This window comes from Bacillus rossius, chromosome 10 (assembly GCF_032445375.1).
Source record: "Bacillus rossius redtenbacheri isolate Brsri chromosome 10, Brsri_v3, whole genome shotgun sequence".
Lineage (NCBI taxonomy): Eukaryota > Metazoa > Arthropoda > Insecta > Phasmatodea > Bacillidae > Bacillus > Bacillus rossius.
In genome coordinates, this window is record NC_086337.1 from 4,002,793 (window position 1) to 4,021,215 (window position 18,423).

Here is an 18,423-nt window from a genome sequence, read left to right on the forward strand (position 1 = left end):
TCGGCGACACGAGAGGAGCGAATGTGTCAAGAACCTATATCGTAAAATGTTTGTTTGTGAGAAATGTCATAAGCAGTTTGCCAGAAAAGATAATATGAAAACGCACATGAAGGCATGCAAAGGTCCTGCTGTGCGGCAGAAAGTAAAGGTTTCGTCGCAACAACGATGCATCGATGTGCATAAGAGAATGCCTGGAAATGGTACTACTGTTGCAACGCCTGTATCTGGATCGGGTCTGAAAGGATCGTCTTCATCACCACGGTATCCTTGCAGCTACTGTGATACGTCGTTTGCATTTTCCCATGATGCACGAAGACATGAGCGGAGCAAATGCACGAAGAATCCTTCTCGCATGAAGTTTCGATGTGATGAGTGCCTTAAATGGTTTACTCGAATTGACAGTTTGCGACATCATGCGAAAAAATGTAAAGGTGGAGTCTGTGCTCCTACTGCTGAACTACCTGCCGACATTTCGACTCCTCGCTTTAGATTGGAGACACGAAAGCGTACAACCAAAAAAACATGCTCAGCAACCGATTGTTATGACGTCTGAACATGGAACTAAACCTAAGACTGTGTTCGGAGCATTACAAGTGAACGATAATGGCTTCTACTTGGCGCAGTTTGCATTTCGTGGAACGTTGAAAGACTACTATTATCTAAATACGTTCGGTGAGTCGAAGGACATTTGTAATTTTTCTTGACGATATCAGACAGAAGATAATCAATCAGCTTACTGATGATGTAGCAACAAACGGACCTTTGAAATATAACTTGTGGTTGGACTGTATATATGGAAAGCCATATCCGTTCGATGACAAAGTGAAGAAGTGTGCATTCAAGACATCGGCTGCAGTAATTTACAGTTCTAACGATGTGAAGCAAACCGTTAAAAACGGTATCCAGTAACTCTGTCAAGAAGAGGTGGACTATGTCTGTAAAGGTTCTGGCTGGACTCTGTCTAGTATAAACCGATTGGAGCTAAGAATTAGGCATTTCACACCGCTGCGGAACTAAATGATTATAAGATTGCTGGCTTTCGTAAGTGATCCTGTAGTAGAATAGAAATTATGTAATAAATATTATGTTTGTAAAAGAACTTGTGGTGTTTAATTCCTCGAACCTGTTACTATTATGTTAAATTGATGTTATATTTAATTTTTTTTGCATCATCCTAGATCGTACCAAGGACCTTAGTCGATCTAATTAATCAGTATATAGATTATAAATTTATTTAATGAATTTTGGAATTTTTCCCGAATTTCTAGCTAAATAATTACGGATTTTCAAGATGGCAGCCAAATGACAAGATGGCGGGTGTCACAGTAATAAATGATTACTGCACTCTAGCGGATACGAATTAAACTAACATGTTATCGGCGCACTCTAGCCGACGATACAATGATGATGGCGTCCAGCATCGAAGACAAATTGGCGGCCATGACGTCATACTAGATGATGATAAAAAGTGGTGGGAGTCAGTCTGCCAGCACCCACCACGAGGAAAGGATCGGTCGTCATTTTTATTTTTTTGCACTCTCGGGTTCGAACCGAGGACTCCGAGCTCGGTGTCTAAAAAGTATGCTTTTTAAATATTTTTATTAAATTTTTATTATTTGAATTTTTTTTAATAAATTTTAATTTTTTTTATTAAAATCGGATAATAAATAAAAAAGTTAAAGATGGCGACCGTAACGAAAATTGCAACGGTGACGTCATAATTCAAAATGGCCGATAACACAATGCCGGGATTTTCTAGAAATCAAAATGACGTCATCCAAAATGGTGGATCCAAGATGGCCGTCGGGGTCAAGGTCAAAGGTCAAGGTCACATCCTGATAGAGGCTTAACTGAGGCTTGAGTTAAGGATGCTTAAGCCTCTATCAGGACATTTCTAGCCGCTGGGATTTTTGAGGAATAAATCGGGAAATTTTCCCTCGAAACGGGAATTTTTCCCTCGAAAACGGGAATTTTTTTCTTAAAACGGGAAATTTTGAGTCATTTTGAGTCAATTTTGAGGAATTTTTGCCGCTGTGACGTCACAAATCCAAGATGGCGGACACCGGCACCGGCACCACCGCCTGGCGCCTGATCTAGTTCCGGCTATTATATACTACTTCGGACGAAACTTCAGGCAGGAACGTACCCAAAGAAAATAAGCAGCCATTCAAAGTGTCCAAGTACAAGCAGTTTCTCTACAACAAGGATACTCCGGGAAAATTGGTCGCAAGCGAATACATTGGAGGAATAGCAACGTCTACCTACACATTGCTAAAAATTGCCAACCCTCCGGAACTACCAACAGAGAAAGCTTATCCTTTGGGAAGGTATGTTTACTTTTATTTTACCAATGTCATTTTAAACGTTTATATTTTTACTGTTAGCTAAACATTTTTGTAGGACATACTTAACAAATTTTAAAATTTATCGGGTTTTGCACAGTGAGATTTTTGTTTTTAGGTCCCAATCAACCAAAAAAAGATTGATGATATTAAAAAGTTGATGGAGTACACTGTTGGATATGAAGCCTTCTACAACACCATCATCCAATGGCCAACAACTGACCACGAGTTGCCAGAAGACATGCCAGAAGCTGAATAGACCATGTGTACGAGTATTTTCCGTTTAATGCCTAATAAAAAACACTCTTGTTTATACTTAAGTGTGTCTGTTACTTACCTTTGATACCAAAACAGGTAAAAATTAATCGTTTGACTTTATTTCAATATTAATTTTTAAAAAATCACTTTGGATTACACTAATTTATTGCAGAAACCACCTAAGTGAAAAATTTTCAAAAATTTATAACTCAAAAACTTGAAGGAAAAAAAAAATTTAACAAAATAGATTATTCCAATAGCATGTTCTTGATTTGATAAAAAAATATTTGAAGGAGACTAGACCTATACTTAAGCTGCAAAACAGTTTTTTTTAGTTTTCCGAAAGTTGAAAAAAGCGCATTTAGGTGGTTTCTGAAATAAACGATTCAATTACCTGTTGGCTACTGTATTGATGTTTTTGACCATCTACTGGATGTGTCTGGCCACTGACTGGACATGTCTACCCTACAACTGGACATGTCTAGCCTACAACTGGACATGTCTGCCACAAACTGAATGTTCCTGGCCGTCGATACTGAGTACTGACTGGAGGTGTCTATCCTACATCTGGATGTGGCTGGTTAATCGACTGTCATGTAGAACCTTCCTGAAAACACATGTCAAGGCATGCAAAGGTCTCGCTTCGCCTTCTAAGAAGACTGTAGACATCGAGAAAGGCTAGATGTCGGTTGCTTTTTAACTTGTAGAAATTACATAATTTTTTTCTTGACATGTCACTTTAATGCTAATTTCAAATAAATTAACTTTTTGCATCCGTCAAGGATCGATCCGAAGTGATCACATCAATGATTATCTAAACGAGTGGTTTTTAATACATATTTTAGACATTTTCCCGAATTTCTAGATCAATATTACGAATTTCCAAGGTGGCGACCATTACGGTTTACTTGAAGCTGGTAGATTCAGGATATAAGCCAATTTTTATGTTTTTCACCATGTTTTTTTACTAAGTGTTTTTTTACATATAATTACTTTTTTTATCAAGCAACAATCAAACCAAGGAAAAGTATCGATAGAATCAATTGGCGCTTGAGATATGAGAAATTTATACCTCTTTTAGGATTTTTCACCATATTACATAAAATAAATATATTTTTTTTACCTGAAATTACAATTAGTAATTCATGCCACCATTTCTGAAATTTAAATGCATGCCCGAATATGTGTTTTTTATATACCTTACTTAATACTCGGTCTGGTAAATGTCTCGATGGTCGTGCGTACAAAGACGTATGTTTTTCAATCCAGAGATCCGGGTGGTCAAGTTGTAAAATCACGACTAGTATACGCTTATTAATTTTCTTTGGACATGATAAACACAATAGCGGAGTGGTCAGAGCACTGTGTTGTTAATCAGAAGGTCGTGTGTTTGAATTCGCCCACCGCCGAGATATTTCTACCATTTTTAAATGTTTTAAGGAACTACCATAACAAGTAACACAAAACGATTTTTACAGTAGAAGTAGCCAATACCGAGACAACTATGACTATCCACCACAGTAGTGCGCCTAGCAGGCGACACTACCACTGTGCAGTATTGCGGATTTAAAAAAAAAAAGACGAAAGTACTCGAAGATTGTCGATGAGGTCCCGATATTAGGTATCCAGCCACGAAAACGTCCGAACATGGCCGAATCCTGACGATTGACAAGCCACCACAAGAATCCACCACAAAATCGTAGTCCATAAGAAATACATTGTCCCCAAACATGCCAAATCTTACTACTTGCAATTTGGCACACTTTCACCTTCATCGACACACAGTTCAACGCAAATCCAACGTATAATCACCATCATTGAAATACATTTTGACACATATTAACACTCATCGACAATCATCTATAATTAGTTCGGCAAATCTTAACACCTTTACTTAATATTGGTCAATCATGATCGAATGTCACTCCATCTGGCTACAATTGTAGCCCGGATGAATAATATCAATGCGCCCTACATCAGATTTATGAACGTAGTTCCCTAGGGGGAATCAGTGTGCCTTGTGACATGTTATAGCTGTTACAACCATGGCACAAGTTGTGCGGACAGGTACAGACCTGTTCTCTGCAATCGTCACGGCCAAAATGACATTCAACATCCCTGAGAATCTCTGAATGAGTTCGTACCTATAGAAGGCCACTGATACCAGAACGAGCCTCAGACACTGTATGGACACAGACAGTGTTTTATACAATTACACACAGCAGACCTCAAAGTCGACCCCACATTTTAAAACTGAGCAAAGGAGGCAAGCACATCACAGGTTCCACCGCCGAGTTCATGCATCCTCCACTCGAGGTTTCAGATGACTGCAGCTTGTGTTCAGCTTTGCATCTGTGAAGATGATGAACTTAAGCAACAGGCTAAAGTTAACAATCATTTATATTTAATTCCAAACTGATAGATCAATGTAGTAGAAATACACAACTTGCAGCAAAAGAGTTTCTTCTATCACATAAAAGTACTTTAAGTGTGTGTCTGGTACCTTATACACATTCAATTTCCTTGTCTCAAATTGTTGAAATAACCACTAAAATTCCTTAAACCAGACTCACGAAAATATGCAACAGCAATCTAAAGCATTTGTCACAAGAAACTTGCAGTACTTAAAATGTATTTAACATGAGCGCATTACCATTAAAATTACTATCAGTTTCAGGAACCTTTACCTTAATATAAGACATGTAAAAAAAATTTTTAACATTCATGAGATTCGACAGATTATAACATTGTGTCTGGCGATTTAATCTTGTGTATTCGGAACATCAAAATAGCCATGTTAAAAAAGGCTTAATGCAAGGCCACTAAACATCCAACAGTATCTGCAGCTGCCTTTAACCTGAGTTTAGTAACTAGAATTCTCGCGACAACGTTACATGCAATGAAGTTAACACCCATAGCATGAGGTATATGCAAATAAATTAGGTAACGGAATGATAAATTTCAGATTTTTTTTTTAATGTCCTACAAAGTTCAAAGGGTAACGTCCAGTGCCAAACGCGAGCCAGCAGAAATGACGAAAGAAAGGACAACGCCAGCGAATGTGAAGCTACTGTTGGTAGAACGACACCCGGAGAACATCCATGGTGCAAGCTACATTCTTTCAAGTCTACATTCTTGTGGATCCTGCACCAACATAGTCCGAAATTTAGGCAGATCACGCAACAGGTATAAGCTCACAAATGCTTCCAAACTCACTGGGCCATGCTAACCCACACATTTTAAGTAAACACAAAGACGGTCTAAAGAGCCGAAACAATAGGGAGTCGACAAGGGTGTTAATGGTTAAACATTCCAGACAGCCATCCACATAACCCACAAAAATAAATCCTCTTATGCATGGGGATCTTGAGTCTTGACATTCAGCAAACAAAGCTCAGGAAAAGTCAACATAAGTGTGAGCCTGAAACAAAGCAAAGTTAACAAAGCACATAATCAAAATAGCAGGTAAACTAAACAGAAACTCCCTAGAGAGGGGGGCTAAAGGATAAATTGTAAAATCACAGGTCAAACTAAAAGACACATTTTGAAGCAGCCCTCATGCTAAAACAGCCAAGTGTTACATAAATTTTAATATTACACTGCATGTTGCCAGGTCGAGGTCTCTCGAAGGAAAATGTAGCCTATCCAACAGGACTCTTAACATTACCTTAAAATTAGCATCGTGCTCAGGCACAGAGGGCAAGCAGCTACCCCTCCGAACTAAGGGAGGGGATAAGGAGAGGCGCAGTTCTCTGATGTAAAGCGGGCGATCCAAGTTTTGCAGGCTGACAGTTCCGCCACCTGCTGAATCTGACACCAGCTGCTAACTTCCTTACCACCCTTCCTTCTTCTCCGCCAACAACAAAGTCGTAAGAGAGTTGAGGGATGAGTGTGGGGGCCAAGTCATAATGGAGTTGGTAGGCCTGCGGGCAAAGTTCTACATGTGCAGGTGTGGTGATGTGGTTGAGAAAAGGTCAATAGCATCCAGCGCTGGCTTGTTGTGACTACGTGGATGCCCTGTTGCACCACGAGGGTTGGTCTTGGATCCATACACTCGAGAGAGCACGAACAAACTTGACATAGTGCGTGATTATGGTATCCACACGGTTATGTTGGAGACGACGAATTTAAGATTTTGTTTAGTTGTATATATGTTTTGGTTTGCTGAAAATAGTTTAATTTGTTGTATATGGTTTTGTTTTATTCTTGTGATATTTATTGATGATTTTCATTTATTCGCTGTGTTTTTGAGGATGTATATATTTATGCTCTTCTTATATTTAACGTACTGCCTAGTGTTCTAATGCAGCCTGCACTCCGTCAGTTGCGATATAGCCGGTCTCAATCCTGGGACCGGCAGGAGAGGGGGTAGCAGTAATAACGAATGTCTGAAAACCGACTTTAATTTTAAAAATATTATTTTACCAATCTATGGCTCATTAATTATATATATCACCCACATTACTTAAATCAATCATACTAAAATTGGTTTCGAAAAAGAAAGAAATTTAACCACATGAAAACACATAAAAATCTTCTTCCATGCAGTTTTAATCACTTATACGCAAACATGCTCGTACACGATCCTGCTTTCAATAACAAGAGAGAAACGGAAGTGTAACCAAACACTTAAATTTGAGGCACTGCTTAGTGCAGTTTTTGTGCTTAGAAGAAAATAAAATATTAGGTACTTGTGAGTGAGGACTCTGAACATTCATGATCCTACTGTGTAAGCTGGTGCGACACTCAGAATGGCATAATACCCAAGTACATACATTAAATGTGATGGAAGAAAAGTTATTAATGTTCTAAGTACTATTAAATTATAAATTATTATTACTTTAAAATAAATTTTACCATCGACCCACAACTATAAGACGATTAATTTGAGACACTTTAACATATATCTGAGAATATATGTATATGATTATGCCTTTAAGAAAAACTGACATTCACAACTTTCATCATGAACATAATGGCGTGCATTTTAAAATATTTGGCGATTTTGAAAAAAATTCTGTATTGTTGTGGTCTGTAAAGTTCATAACATCACTGGTAGGAATTTACATTATTTTTACATGCATGAAGAAGAGTGGCACTTGTACACTTTAGGAACCAACACCAGAAACAAAGATGGCAACATGATGAATACAAGATGAAACAAATCCAAATCCAATATGACTGCATCCAGCCAGGGTTGGCAGATTTAAACCACAATGGTTTAAACCATTGTTTAAATAAAGTTTTTTATTTTAAAATTTATTTTTAAATAGAGTATCCAAACAAATTTTAATGAAAGGTCTAATTCCACTCTAATAACAACAATAGTTTTCTCATTAATGTTTTTGTAATACAGGAACATATAATTGTATATTCATCAAGATCTTATTTAAATTATATGAAGAAGTTGTAAATTCAGTTCTTTGATGTTATAACACTCTCGGTTCAACATGATGACTTTAATTTGAACATTGAACCAAAATAACTAATGAAATAACAAAACCTGGTTTAAACAAAAACCTGGTTTAAACAAAAAACTGGTTTAAACAAAAAAAGGGTTATTTTATTTGGTTTAAAACAAAACTTTTTCGCAACTGTTACTTCCAGCAGATTAAAACAATATGGCAATGCCACTGTAATGATAAGTGCAACATTTAGGAGTGGGGTGCTCAATGGTGCTGCCGCCATGACATTTGGGGTAGGGGTGCTCGATCCCTTGATGGCCGCCACAAATACCTGAGTTCCGACTATGAATTCCATATGAACCATACCTAATAATATCTAATAGTTTTTTTTTTAACTTGTACTCCATTTTAACTGATTTGAAAATATTTTTATTTATTAATTTAAAATTTTCATTTTTAAAAATAATTATGTTTACTGTCAAAATTTTGACGTTTATGTCTAGAATAAATTATGTATTCTGCAAAACCTACAAAATAAGTATTGCTTTACAGACCATAGTTATCTATAGTGGACCTCTTTGTCATCTTTCTTTATTGTTGATAGGTTTGTGAAGTAGCAGTTCTTTGTTGGTGTTGCTGGTTACACCTGATAATAGCACCATTTGCATTCACTGCTTACAGCAGTATTTCATAGCACATTACGTTATTTGATGTAGTGACATTGTGAGCTGCCTTGCCTTGACCACACTCCTGTGTTTTCCTTGCGTTCCAGACACCAGAGGCTGCAGGCGGAGGTCCCTCGCCAACTGTGAGTCGTAGTTTCTTCCGTGCTGTACAACTTCTTGAATTATTCTTACAACAATCTACTTTGCGAGGTCGTTGACTTACAACACCATTATAAACTAACTGTTGCTAAATGTCACATACAACATTAGATTTCTTTAATACCAAGTAACAGTAGTATATAATAGTTCCTCCGAGATCAGGCGCCAGGCGGTGGAGCCGAGAGCCGAGCCACATCTCTGACGTCACGACGGCCATCTTGGATAAGCGTAACGGGACACATCGTAACGGGACAAGTAGGACATTGACCTTTGACCCTCAAAATCCGCCAAAATTGGGCAAAGATTGCCCAAAATTCCTCAAAATCCGCCAAAAATTCCATTTCTGTGGAAAAAAATTCCACCAAAAAATCTCCAAAAATTCCACAAATTAAAAATTTCTCTTTTTGAGGGAAAATTTCCCGTTTCGAGGGAAAATTTCCCGTTTTTAATCCTTAAAAAATCCCAGCAGCTAGAAATGTCCATATGTAGGCTTAAGCATCCATTTCTACAGCCTACGATAAGCCTCTGACTTCATCATGTATTATGACGTCATCATTGCAATTTCCTTTACGGCCGCCATATTTAACTTTTTTATTTATTATCCGATTTTAATGAAAAAATTTTTAAAAATTATAAAAAAAAATTCACTTAATAAATTTTTAATAAAAATATTTAAAAAACAAACATTTACGACACGGAGCTCGGAGTCCTCGGTTCAAACCTGACGAGTGCAAAAAAATAAAAATGACAAACGATCCCTCCCCCGCGGTGGCTGCTGGCATACTGACTCCCATCACTTTTTTTCAAAGCATATATATCGTCACCTAGTATGACGTCATGTCCGCCATCTTGTCTTCGATTCTGGAAGCCATCATCATTGTATCGTCTGCTAGAGTGCGCTGACGCCATGTTAGTTGAATTCTCATCCGCTAGAGTGCAGTAATCATTTATTATTGATGTCACTCGCCATCTTGTCATTTGGCCGCCATCTTGGAATCGTGTAATTATTTAGCTAGGAATTCGGGAAAAATTCCAAAATTCATTAAATAAATCATTCATTAATTTACATATTGATTCGATCCGCTCCTGTCCTCGGTTCGATACCCGATCGATGCAATAATGTTTAATTTTATGTAAAAAATAATAATTTCAATAAACCATGTTCAACATTAGTAAAGAGACTCTAAATCCTCTACGACCATCATCCTATCAGACATCAAGACCACCATATTGGAAATGCATAATTTTAATGCTAGAGATTAGAGAAAAAGTCAAAATTCATTAAATAAATTTGTAATCTATATACTGATTGATTAGATCGACTTAGGTCCTTGGTTCGATCCCTGGCCGATACAAAAAACTTTAATATTTTAAAAAAGTACCACTAAAGTGTAAGGTTTGAGAAAATAAAAAACACCGCAAGTTCTTTTAGAAAAAAAATTTTATTACATAAATAATACACTACTACAAGTACAAAAAACACACAGACAAATTACCAAAGTTTCGTGGATCTCTCGATTCAAACAGTCTTCTTACTATACGGACTAAGTCCTTTACATGACTTTAAATGTCTATTCAGTTTATCAGGTCGACATATTGGTACACCACAATTTTCACACAAAGACGAATTATCGATTTCATTAAAGGACAGTGATATATTTCGTGTCCTTGTGCACTTTGAATATTTGTTAATGTTTTGTTACAAAATATACAGCTTGATTCCGATGAATGTACAGCCAGTCTATCACAATTCCTGAGGTGCCGTTTTAATCTTCCATAGAGTATAAACTTGCTTAAACATCTGTTGCACTGATATTTAATGCGTTCAGAGTTACTACTACAATTGTGTATTACATAATCCCGTAATTTCAAGTTTTTGATCTTCTCACAGTACGTGGAGTCGGGTGAAAGAACACCGCTGGATGCTCCTTCCTTCATCAATGGCACTGGAACTGTTGACAACCATTGTAACACTGCTGACATGTTAACTTCTGAAGCCTTTGAGGTCTGCTCTGCGGAAGATGTTGCACGCGTCGAAATCTCCTGCTGTGCTGAGAGAGCAGGTGTAGCTGTAGACGTCGTTGTCATCGTGCTCTGCACTGATGATGGTAGACCTTCGATCCAGGTTGGTGTAGATAGTGGTAATGATGCCATCGAGTTCTCAAGAATAGCTAGATACAGGTCTATTATGTTATACAAGTCTAACTATCCGATCCGTTCATCACCGCAGCCAAAGACGGACTGAAGTCCATAGCACCAGGGTCTCACTTATATAGACTAATCAGTCGGTACAACACAAGAGTCAAAACAATAACCATGTTCATTATACTCGCACTTAACTTTCTCGGAGCATTTTTTATAATGAAGATGTAAGCTATCAAGATGTAAAATTAGTTTTTTGCACTTATTGCACTGAAATTGTATTCTTTTAACATTATTAGAACAACTGCTTCTTTCATGTCTGCGAGCATTTGAGGTGATAGTAAATGATGCGTCACAGTATTTGCACTGACGCAATGTACGCTCTTCATTAGTTCTAAAATCCATTGCTGATGATGAAACTTCGGATGATGGTGGTATCACATCTGTTGAAATCTCCTCCAATGCTGACGTCGTCGTTGCCAATGGGATCTGCACCTTCTCCGTCGTAGCTGTCGTAAAGGTTCCCGTAGTCGACGGTACAAACTCCATCGAGTTCGACGTTAAAGACGGTAAAGATGCCATCGAGGTCTCAAGAACAGCTAATTGACACGACTTATGCACCAGAAGAAACAAACTAGGCGATCCTTACACCGCCGTCGTCAGTAACAAACTGAGTGACCTGCTGTCTAGGACTCGCTTATATACATGCACCATATGGAATAATACGCTAGTCAAATCAAGAACCATTTACAATAATACTACAGTCAAATCTACAAATTAAAAAAGATGATCATTTGATCGAAAAAAAAATTCGATCTCTCCAATATACGCCAGGCTCCAAATGCTCCAAACGGCCTCAAAATGGCTCCAACAGCTCCAACAGCTCCAAATGCTCCAACTGCCTTTTCTTTCAACAGCTCCAATGATATTGGGCTACAATGCTACGAGTCTAAGAGACTACGAGGCTACAAGGCTACGAGTCTAAAAGGATCTAGCTGGTTCCGAGTTATACATGGCTGCGAGACTGCATGACTAAAAGACCGCATGGCTACGAAACTACATGTCTATGAAGCTACAAGGATACAAGTCTACTCGGCTCCAACACGCAATGTACGCAATGTACGCGCAATACATGCAATTTACACGCAATAAATGTAATGATTACACAGTATACACAGGAAACGGAACGTACACACAGGAAACTGAACGTACACACAGTACACACACAGGAAACGGAACGTGCACACAGTACACACAGGAAACGAAACGTACACACAAGAAACGGAACGTACACACAGTACACACAGGAAACGAATCGTACACACAGTACACACAGGAAACGGAACGTACATACAGTACACACAGGAAACTAATCGTACACATAGTACACACAGGAAATGGAACGTACACACAGTACACACAGTAAACGGAATGTACACACAGTACACACAGGAAACGGAACGTACACACAGTACACACAGGAAACGGATCGTACACACAAAACACACAGGAAACGGAATGTACACACAGTACACACAGAAAACGGAACGTACACACAGTACACACAGAAAACGTAATGATCACACATACAGTAGCGGAAACACACACACAGGCTTAGTTGGAAATCAGAATACAAGAAATAAAAACATTAAATTTTTACTTTCAATGTGTTATTACTTCTCAACATTACACAAATACAAGTAAAAGAAGCCATTATTGTATGTAGCCAGCTTTCCTCAGTTCTTTGAGTATGAAGGATATTTCTTTGATGCACGGATAGTTTCCTGCACAAAGCGAGCCATGTAGAAGTCTTAGCCGGTCAACCAATATGTTTGGATCTTTCCATGATGTGTAATCAATCTCTTCTGCCACCATCTTCCTTGCACGTTTATTATAAATATTGTGAGCTCTGTTGTCCTCCGTTTTAACACCAATCACAAGGCTACATTCGTCATCGTCCCAGTGATCATAATAAGCATTATCAGATTTATTTATTATAACACGACGTTTCCATCGTTTCGGTCTCAGGACATCGCCACATTCTTCGATCTTGTCAGCTCTAGGTGCTTCATCACAGTCTATGCCTTTGTCAACAGCCTCAGAGTCACTGTAACAATCACTGTAGAAGACATCCTCTTCACCCATATTACCGTATGAATTCGCTATCGATGATGTCGAAGTGTCTTCATCGTTTTCCTGCTTCCTTTTTAGGAGTCCATCATTTTTACAAAGAATGGAGGATCTACTGAATATATGCTTGAATGTATTCTCACTTTTCACGGTGTTGATACTTCCATTATTTTCAGTCTTCCCGAAGCCATTAGCATCCTTCAATTTATGTTCTTCCTCACGATCGGGTGAGCTAATACCATCACGCTCAGGACAAGGAAAATTATTGTCGTAATGCAGATCACTCTTCTTTAGTCTAGTGGATCCATCGGTGTCCTCTATGCCGTAAGTAGTCTTGACTTTACATGTTCTACCATGTGTTTTTAAGCTGTCAATTCGTGTTAACAACCTGCTACAACGATTACAGCTTAACATGTTGCGTAGTGGGTTTCTAGCACAATCATTCTTCTCATGACGTCTAGCATTCCTTATCATGACAAAATCCTTGCCACAGTATCTACAGCGGCTTCCTTCCGATTCAGCTGCAGATAATAAACCATGATCCATGGTAGCTTCTGTGACTAATGTTAGATACAAACTGTCAGTTTTCTCCAATTGGAACCATTTCTTAAATAGAGTTTTTTAAATATTTCATCAGCGACAGTTAAGTTATCTAAAGCAAAGCAAATTGATGCAAGTAGTTCTGGCTGTCGTCAACAGATGTCGCCACATTTTGCTTGCAGGTAAATAATTTCTATTTCATTAATGTGGGATGCGGAACGCTCACTATCGATGGCAAAGGAAGGTTGGCTTCGATAGTCTCCAAGGAGAAAAAAGTTCGTCCTTCCTGCTAGTGCTTCTCAGATTTCTCACGGTCCACCATCTTGGATTGCGACGTCACGGTGGCCATCTTGGATGGGTGTGACCTTGACCTTTGACCGAAACCGCAGGAATGATCGCAAGCACACGGATTAACCATCAAAATATTGTCAAGAATAATCAGGAGCACCCGGAGAAAACTACCATTATATTGATAAGAATAATCAGGAGCACACGGAGAAATCCACCATAATATTGGCAAGAATAATCAGGAGCACACGGAGAAAACCACCATAATATTGACAAGAATATTCAGAAGCACACGGAATAAAAACGACTAACGTTTTCTTTGATATCATATAATTACAGGAAAAAAATATATTTAAAAATAAAATAAAAATAATCATAAATTACAATTTTTTAAAAAAAAAAAATTCATAATATTCTGGCTTGTACTAAAACTCTATCTTTGCTCAATAATGATAAGTTTACAAGCTAGCAGAATATGTTTATGTATTTTTTTTTAATTTATGATTTTTTTTTCATTTTTAAATATATGTTTTTTTCCTGTAATTTTATGATATCAAAGAAAACGTTAGTCGTTTTTCTTCCGTGTGCTTCTGATTATTCTTGTCAATATTATGGTGGTTTTCTCCGTGTGCTCCTGATTATTCTTGCCAATATTATGGTGGATTTCTCCGTGTGCTCCTGATTATTCTTATCAATATTATAGGAGTTTTCTCCGGGTGCTCCTGATTATTCTTGACAATATTTTGAAGGTTAATCCGTGTGCTTGCGATCATTCCTGCGGTTTCGGTCAAAGGTCAAGGTCACACCCATCCAAGATGGCCACCGTGACGTCGCAATCCAAGATGGTGGACCGTGAGAAATCTGAGAAGCATAGCAGGAAGGACGAACTTTTTTCTCCTTGGAGACTATCGAAGCCAACCTTCCTTTGCGATCGATAGTGTGCGTTCCGCATCCCACATTAATGAAATATATATTATTTACCTGCAAGCAACACGTGGCGACATCTGTTGACGACAGCCAGAACTACTTGCATCAATTTGCTTTGCATTAGATAACTTAACTCTCGCTGATGAAATATTTAAAAAACTCTATTTAAGAAATGGTTCCAATTGGAGAAAACTGACAGTTTGTATCTAACATTAGTCACAGAAGCTACCATGGATCATGGTTTATTATCTGCAGCTGAATCGGAAGGAAGCCGCTGTAGATACTGTGGCAAGGATTTTGTCATGATAAGGAATGCTAGACGTCATGAGAAGAATGATTGTGCTAGAAACCCACTACGCAACATGTTAAGCTGTAATCGTTGTAGCAGGTTGTTAACACGAATTGACAGCTTAAAAACACATGGTATAACATGTAAAGTCAAGACTACTTACGGCATAGAGGACACCGATGGATCCACTAGACTAAAGAAGAGTGATCTGCATTACGACAATAATTTTCCTTGTCCTGAGCGTGATGGTATTAGCTCACCCGATCGTGAGGAAGAACCTAAATTGAAGGATGCTAATGGCTTCGGGAAGACTGAAAATAATGGAAGTATCAACACCGTGAAAAGTGAGAATACATTCAAGCCTATATTCAGTAGATCCTCCATTCTTTGTAAAAATGATGGACTCCTAAAAAGGAAGCAGGAAAACGATGAAGACACTTCGACATCATCGATAGCGAATTCATACGGTAATCTGGGTGAAGATGATGTCTTCTACAGTGATTGTTACAGTGACTCTGAGGCTGTTGACAAAGGCATAGACTGTGATGAAGCACCTAGAGCTGACAAGATCGAAGAATGTGGCGATGTCCTGAGACCGAAACGATGGAAACGTCGTGTTATAATAAATAAATCTGATAATGCTTATTATGATCACTGGGACGATGACGAATGTAGCCTTGTGATTGGTGTTAAAACGGAGGACAACAGAGCTCACAATATTTATAATAAACGTGCAAGGAAGATGGTGGCAGAAGAGATTGATTACACATCATGGAAAGATCCAAACATATTGGTTGACCGGCTAAGACTTCTACATGGCTCGCTTTGTGCAGGAAACTATCCGTGCATCAAAGAAATATCCTTCATACTCAAAGAACTGAGGAAAGCTGGCTACATACAATAATGGCTTCTTTTACTTGTATTTGTGTAATGTTGAGAAGTAATAACACATTGAAAGTAAAAATTTAATGTTTTTATTTCTTGTATTCTGATTTCCAACTAAGCCTGTGTGTGTGTTTCCGCTACTGTATGTGTGATCATTACGTTTTCTGTGTGTACTGTGTGTACGTTCCGTTTTCTGTGTGTACTGTGTGTACATTCCGTTTCCTGTGTGTTTTGTGTGTACGATCCGTTTCCTGTGTGTACTGTGTGTACGTTCCGTTTCCTGTGTGTACTGTGTGTACATTCCGTTTACTGTGTGTACTGTGTGTACGTTCCATTTCCTGTGTGTACTATGTGTACGATTAGTTTCCTGTGTGTACTGTATGTACGTTCCGTTTCCTGTGTGTACTGTGTGTACGATTCGTTTCCTGTGTGTACTGTGTGTACGTTCCGTTTCTTGTGTGTACGTTTCGTTTCCTGTGTGTACTGTGTGCACGTTCCGTTTCCTGTGTGTGTACTGTGTGTACGTTCAGTTTCCTGTGTGTACGTTCCGTTTCCTGTGTATACTGTGTAATCATTACATTTATTGCGTGTAAATTGCATGTATTGCGCGTACATTGCGTACATTGCGTGTTGGAGCCGAGTAGACTTGTATCCTTGTAGCTTCATAGACATGTAGTTTCGTAGCCATGCGGTCTTTTAGTCATGCAGTCTCGCAGCCATGTATAACTCGGAACCAGCTAGATCCTTTTAGACTCGTAGCCTTGTAGCCTCGTAGTCTCTTAGACTCGTAGCATTGTAGCCCAATATCATTGGAGCTGTTGAAAGAAAAGGCAGTTGGAGCATTTGGAGCTGTTGGAGCTGTTGGAGCCATTTTGAGGCCGTTTGGAGCATTTGGAGCCTGGCGTATATTGGAGAGATCGAATTTTTTTTTCGATCAAATGATCATCTTTTTTAATTTGTAGATTTGACTGTAGTATTATTGTAAATGGTTCTTGATTTGACTAGCGTATTATTCCATATGGTGCATGTATATAAGCGAGTCCTAGACAGCAGGTCACTCAGTTTGTTACTGACGACGGCGGTGTAAGGATCGCCTAGTTTGTTTCTTCTGGTGCATAAGTCGTGTCAATTAGCTGTTCTTGAGACCTCGATGGCATCTTTACCGTCTTTAACGTCGAACTCGATGGAGTTTGTACCGTCGACTACGGGAACCTTTACGACAGCTACGACGGAGAAGGTGCAGATCCCATTGGCAACGACGACGTCAGCATTGGAGGAGATTTCAACAGATGTGATACCACCATCATCCGAAGTTTCATCATCAGCAATGGATTTTAGAACTAATGAAGAGCGTACATTGCGTCAGTGCAAATACTGTGACGCATCATTTACTATCACCTCAAATGCTCGCAGACATGAAAGAAGCAGTTGTTCTAATAATGTTAAAAGAATACAATTTCAGTGCAATAAGAGCAAAAAACTAATTTTACATCTTGATAGCTTACATCTTCATTATAAAAAATGCTCCGAGAAAGTTAAGTGCGAGTATAATGAACATGGTTATTGTTTTGACTCTTGTGTTGTACCGACTGATTAGTCTATATAAGTGAGACCCTGGTGCTATGGACTTCAGTCCGTCTTTGGCTGCGGTGATGAACGGATCGGATAGTTAGACTTGTATAACATAATAGACCTGTATCTAGCTATTCTTGAGAACTCGATGGCATCATTACCACTATCTACACCAACCTGGATCGAAGGTCTACCATCATCAGTGCAGAGCACGATGACAACGACGTCTACAGCTACACCTGCTCTCTCAGCACAGCAGGAGATTTCGACGCGTGCAACATCTTCCACAGAGCAGACCTCAAAGGCTTCAGAAGTTAACATGTCAGCAGTGTTACAATGGTTGTCAACAGTTCCAGTGCCATTGATGAAGGAAGGAGCATCCAGCGGTGTTCTTTCACCCGACTCCACGTACTGTGAGAAGATCAAAAACTTGAAATTACGGGATTATGTAATACACAATTGTAGTAGTAACTCTGAACGCATTAAATATCAGTGCAACAGATGTTTAAGCAAGTTTATACTCTATGGAAGATTAAAACGGCACCTCAGGAATTGTGATAGACTGGCTGTACATTCATCGGAATCAAGCTGTATATTTTGTAACAAAACATTAGCAAATATTCAAAGTGCACAACGACACGAAATATATCACTGTCCTTTAATGAAATCGATAATTCGTCTTTGTGTGAAAATTGTGGTGTACCAATATGTCGACCTGATAAACTGAATAGACATTTAAAGTCATGTAAAGGACTTAGTCCGTATAGTAAGAAGACTGTTTGAATCGAGAGATCCACGAAACTTTGGTAATTTGTCTGTGT

At 38.5% G+C, this 18,423-nt stretch overlaps 1 protein-coding gene across 1 annotated transcript in view; it reads left to right on the plus strand.

Moving 5' to 3' along the window:
- Nucleotides 1–18,423, plus strand: part of LOC134535723 (breast carcinoma-amplified sequence 3 homolog) — a 213,312-nt gene that overhangs the window by 142,461 nt on the left and 52,428 nt on the right. The window contains exon 11 of the mRNA XM_063374938.1: nt 8,778–8,813. Coding sequence (XP_063231008.1) covers nt 8,778–8,813 — 36 coding nt within the window. The remainder of the gene's footprint in view (nt 1–8,777; nt 8,814–18,423) is intronic.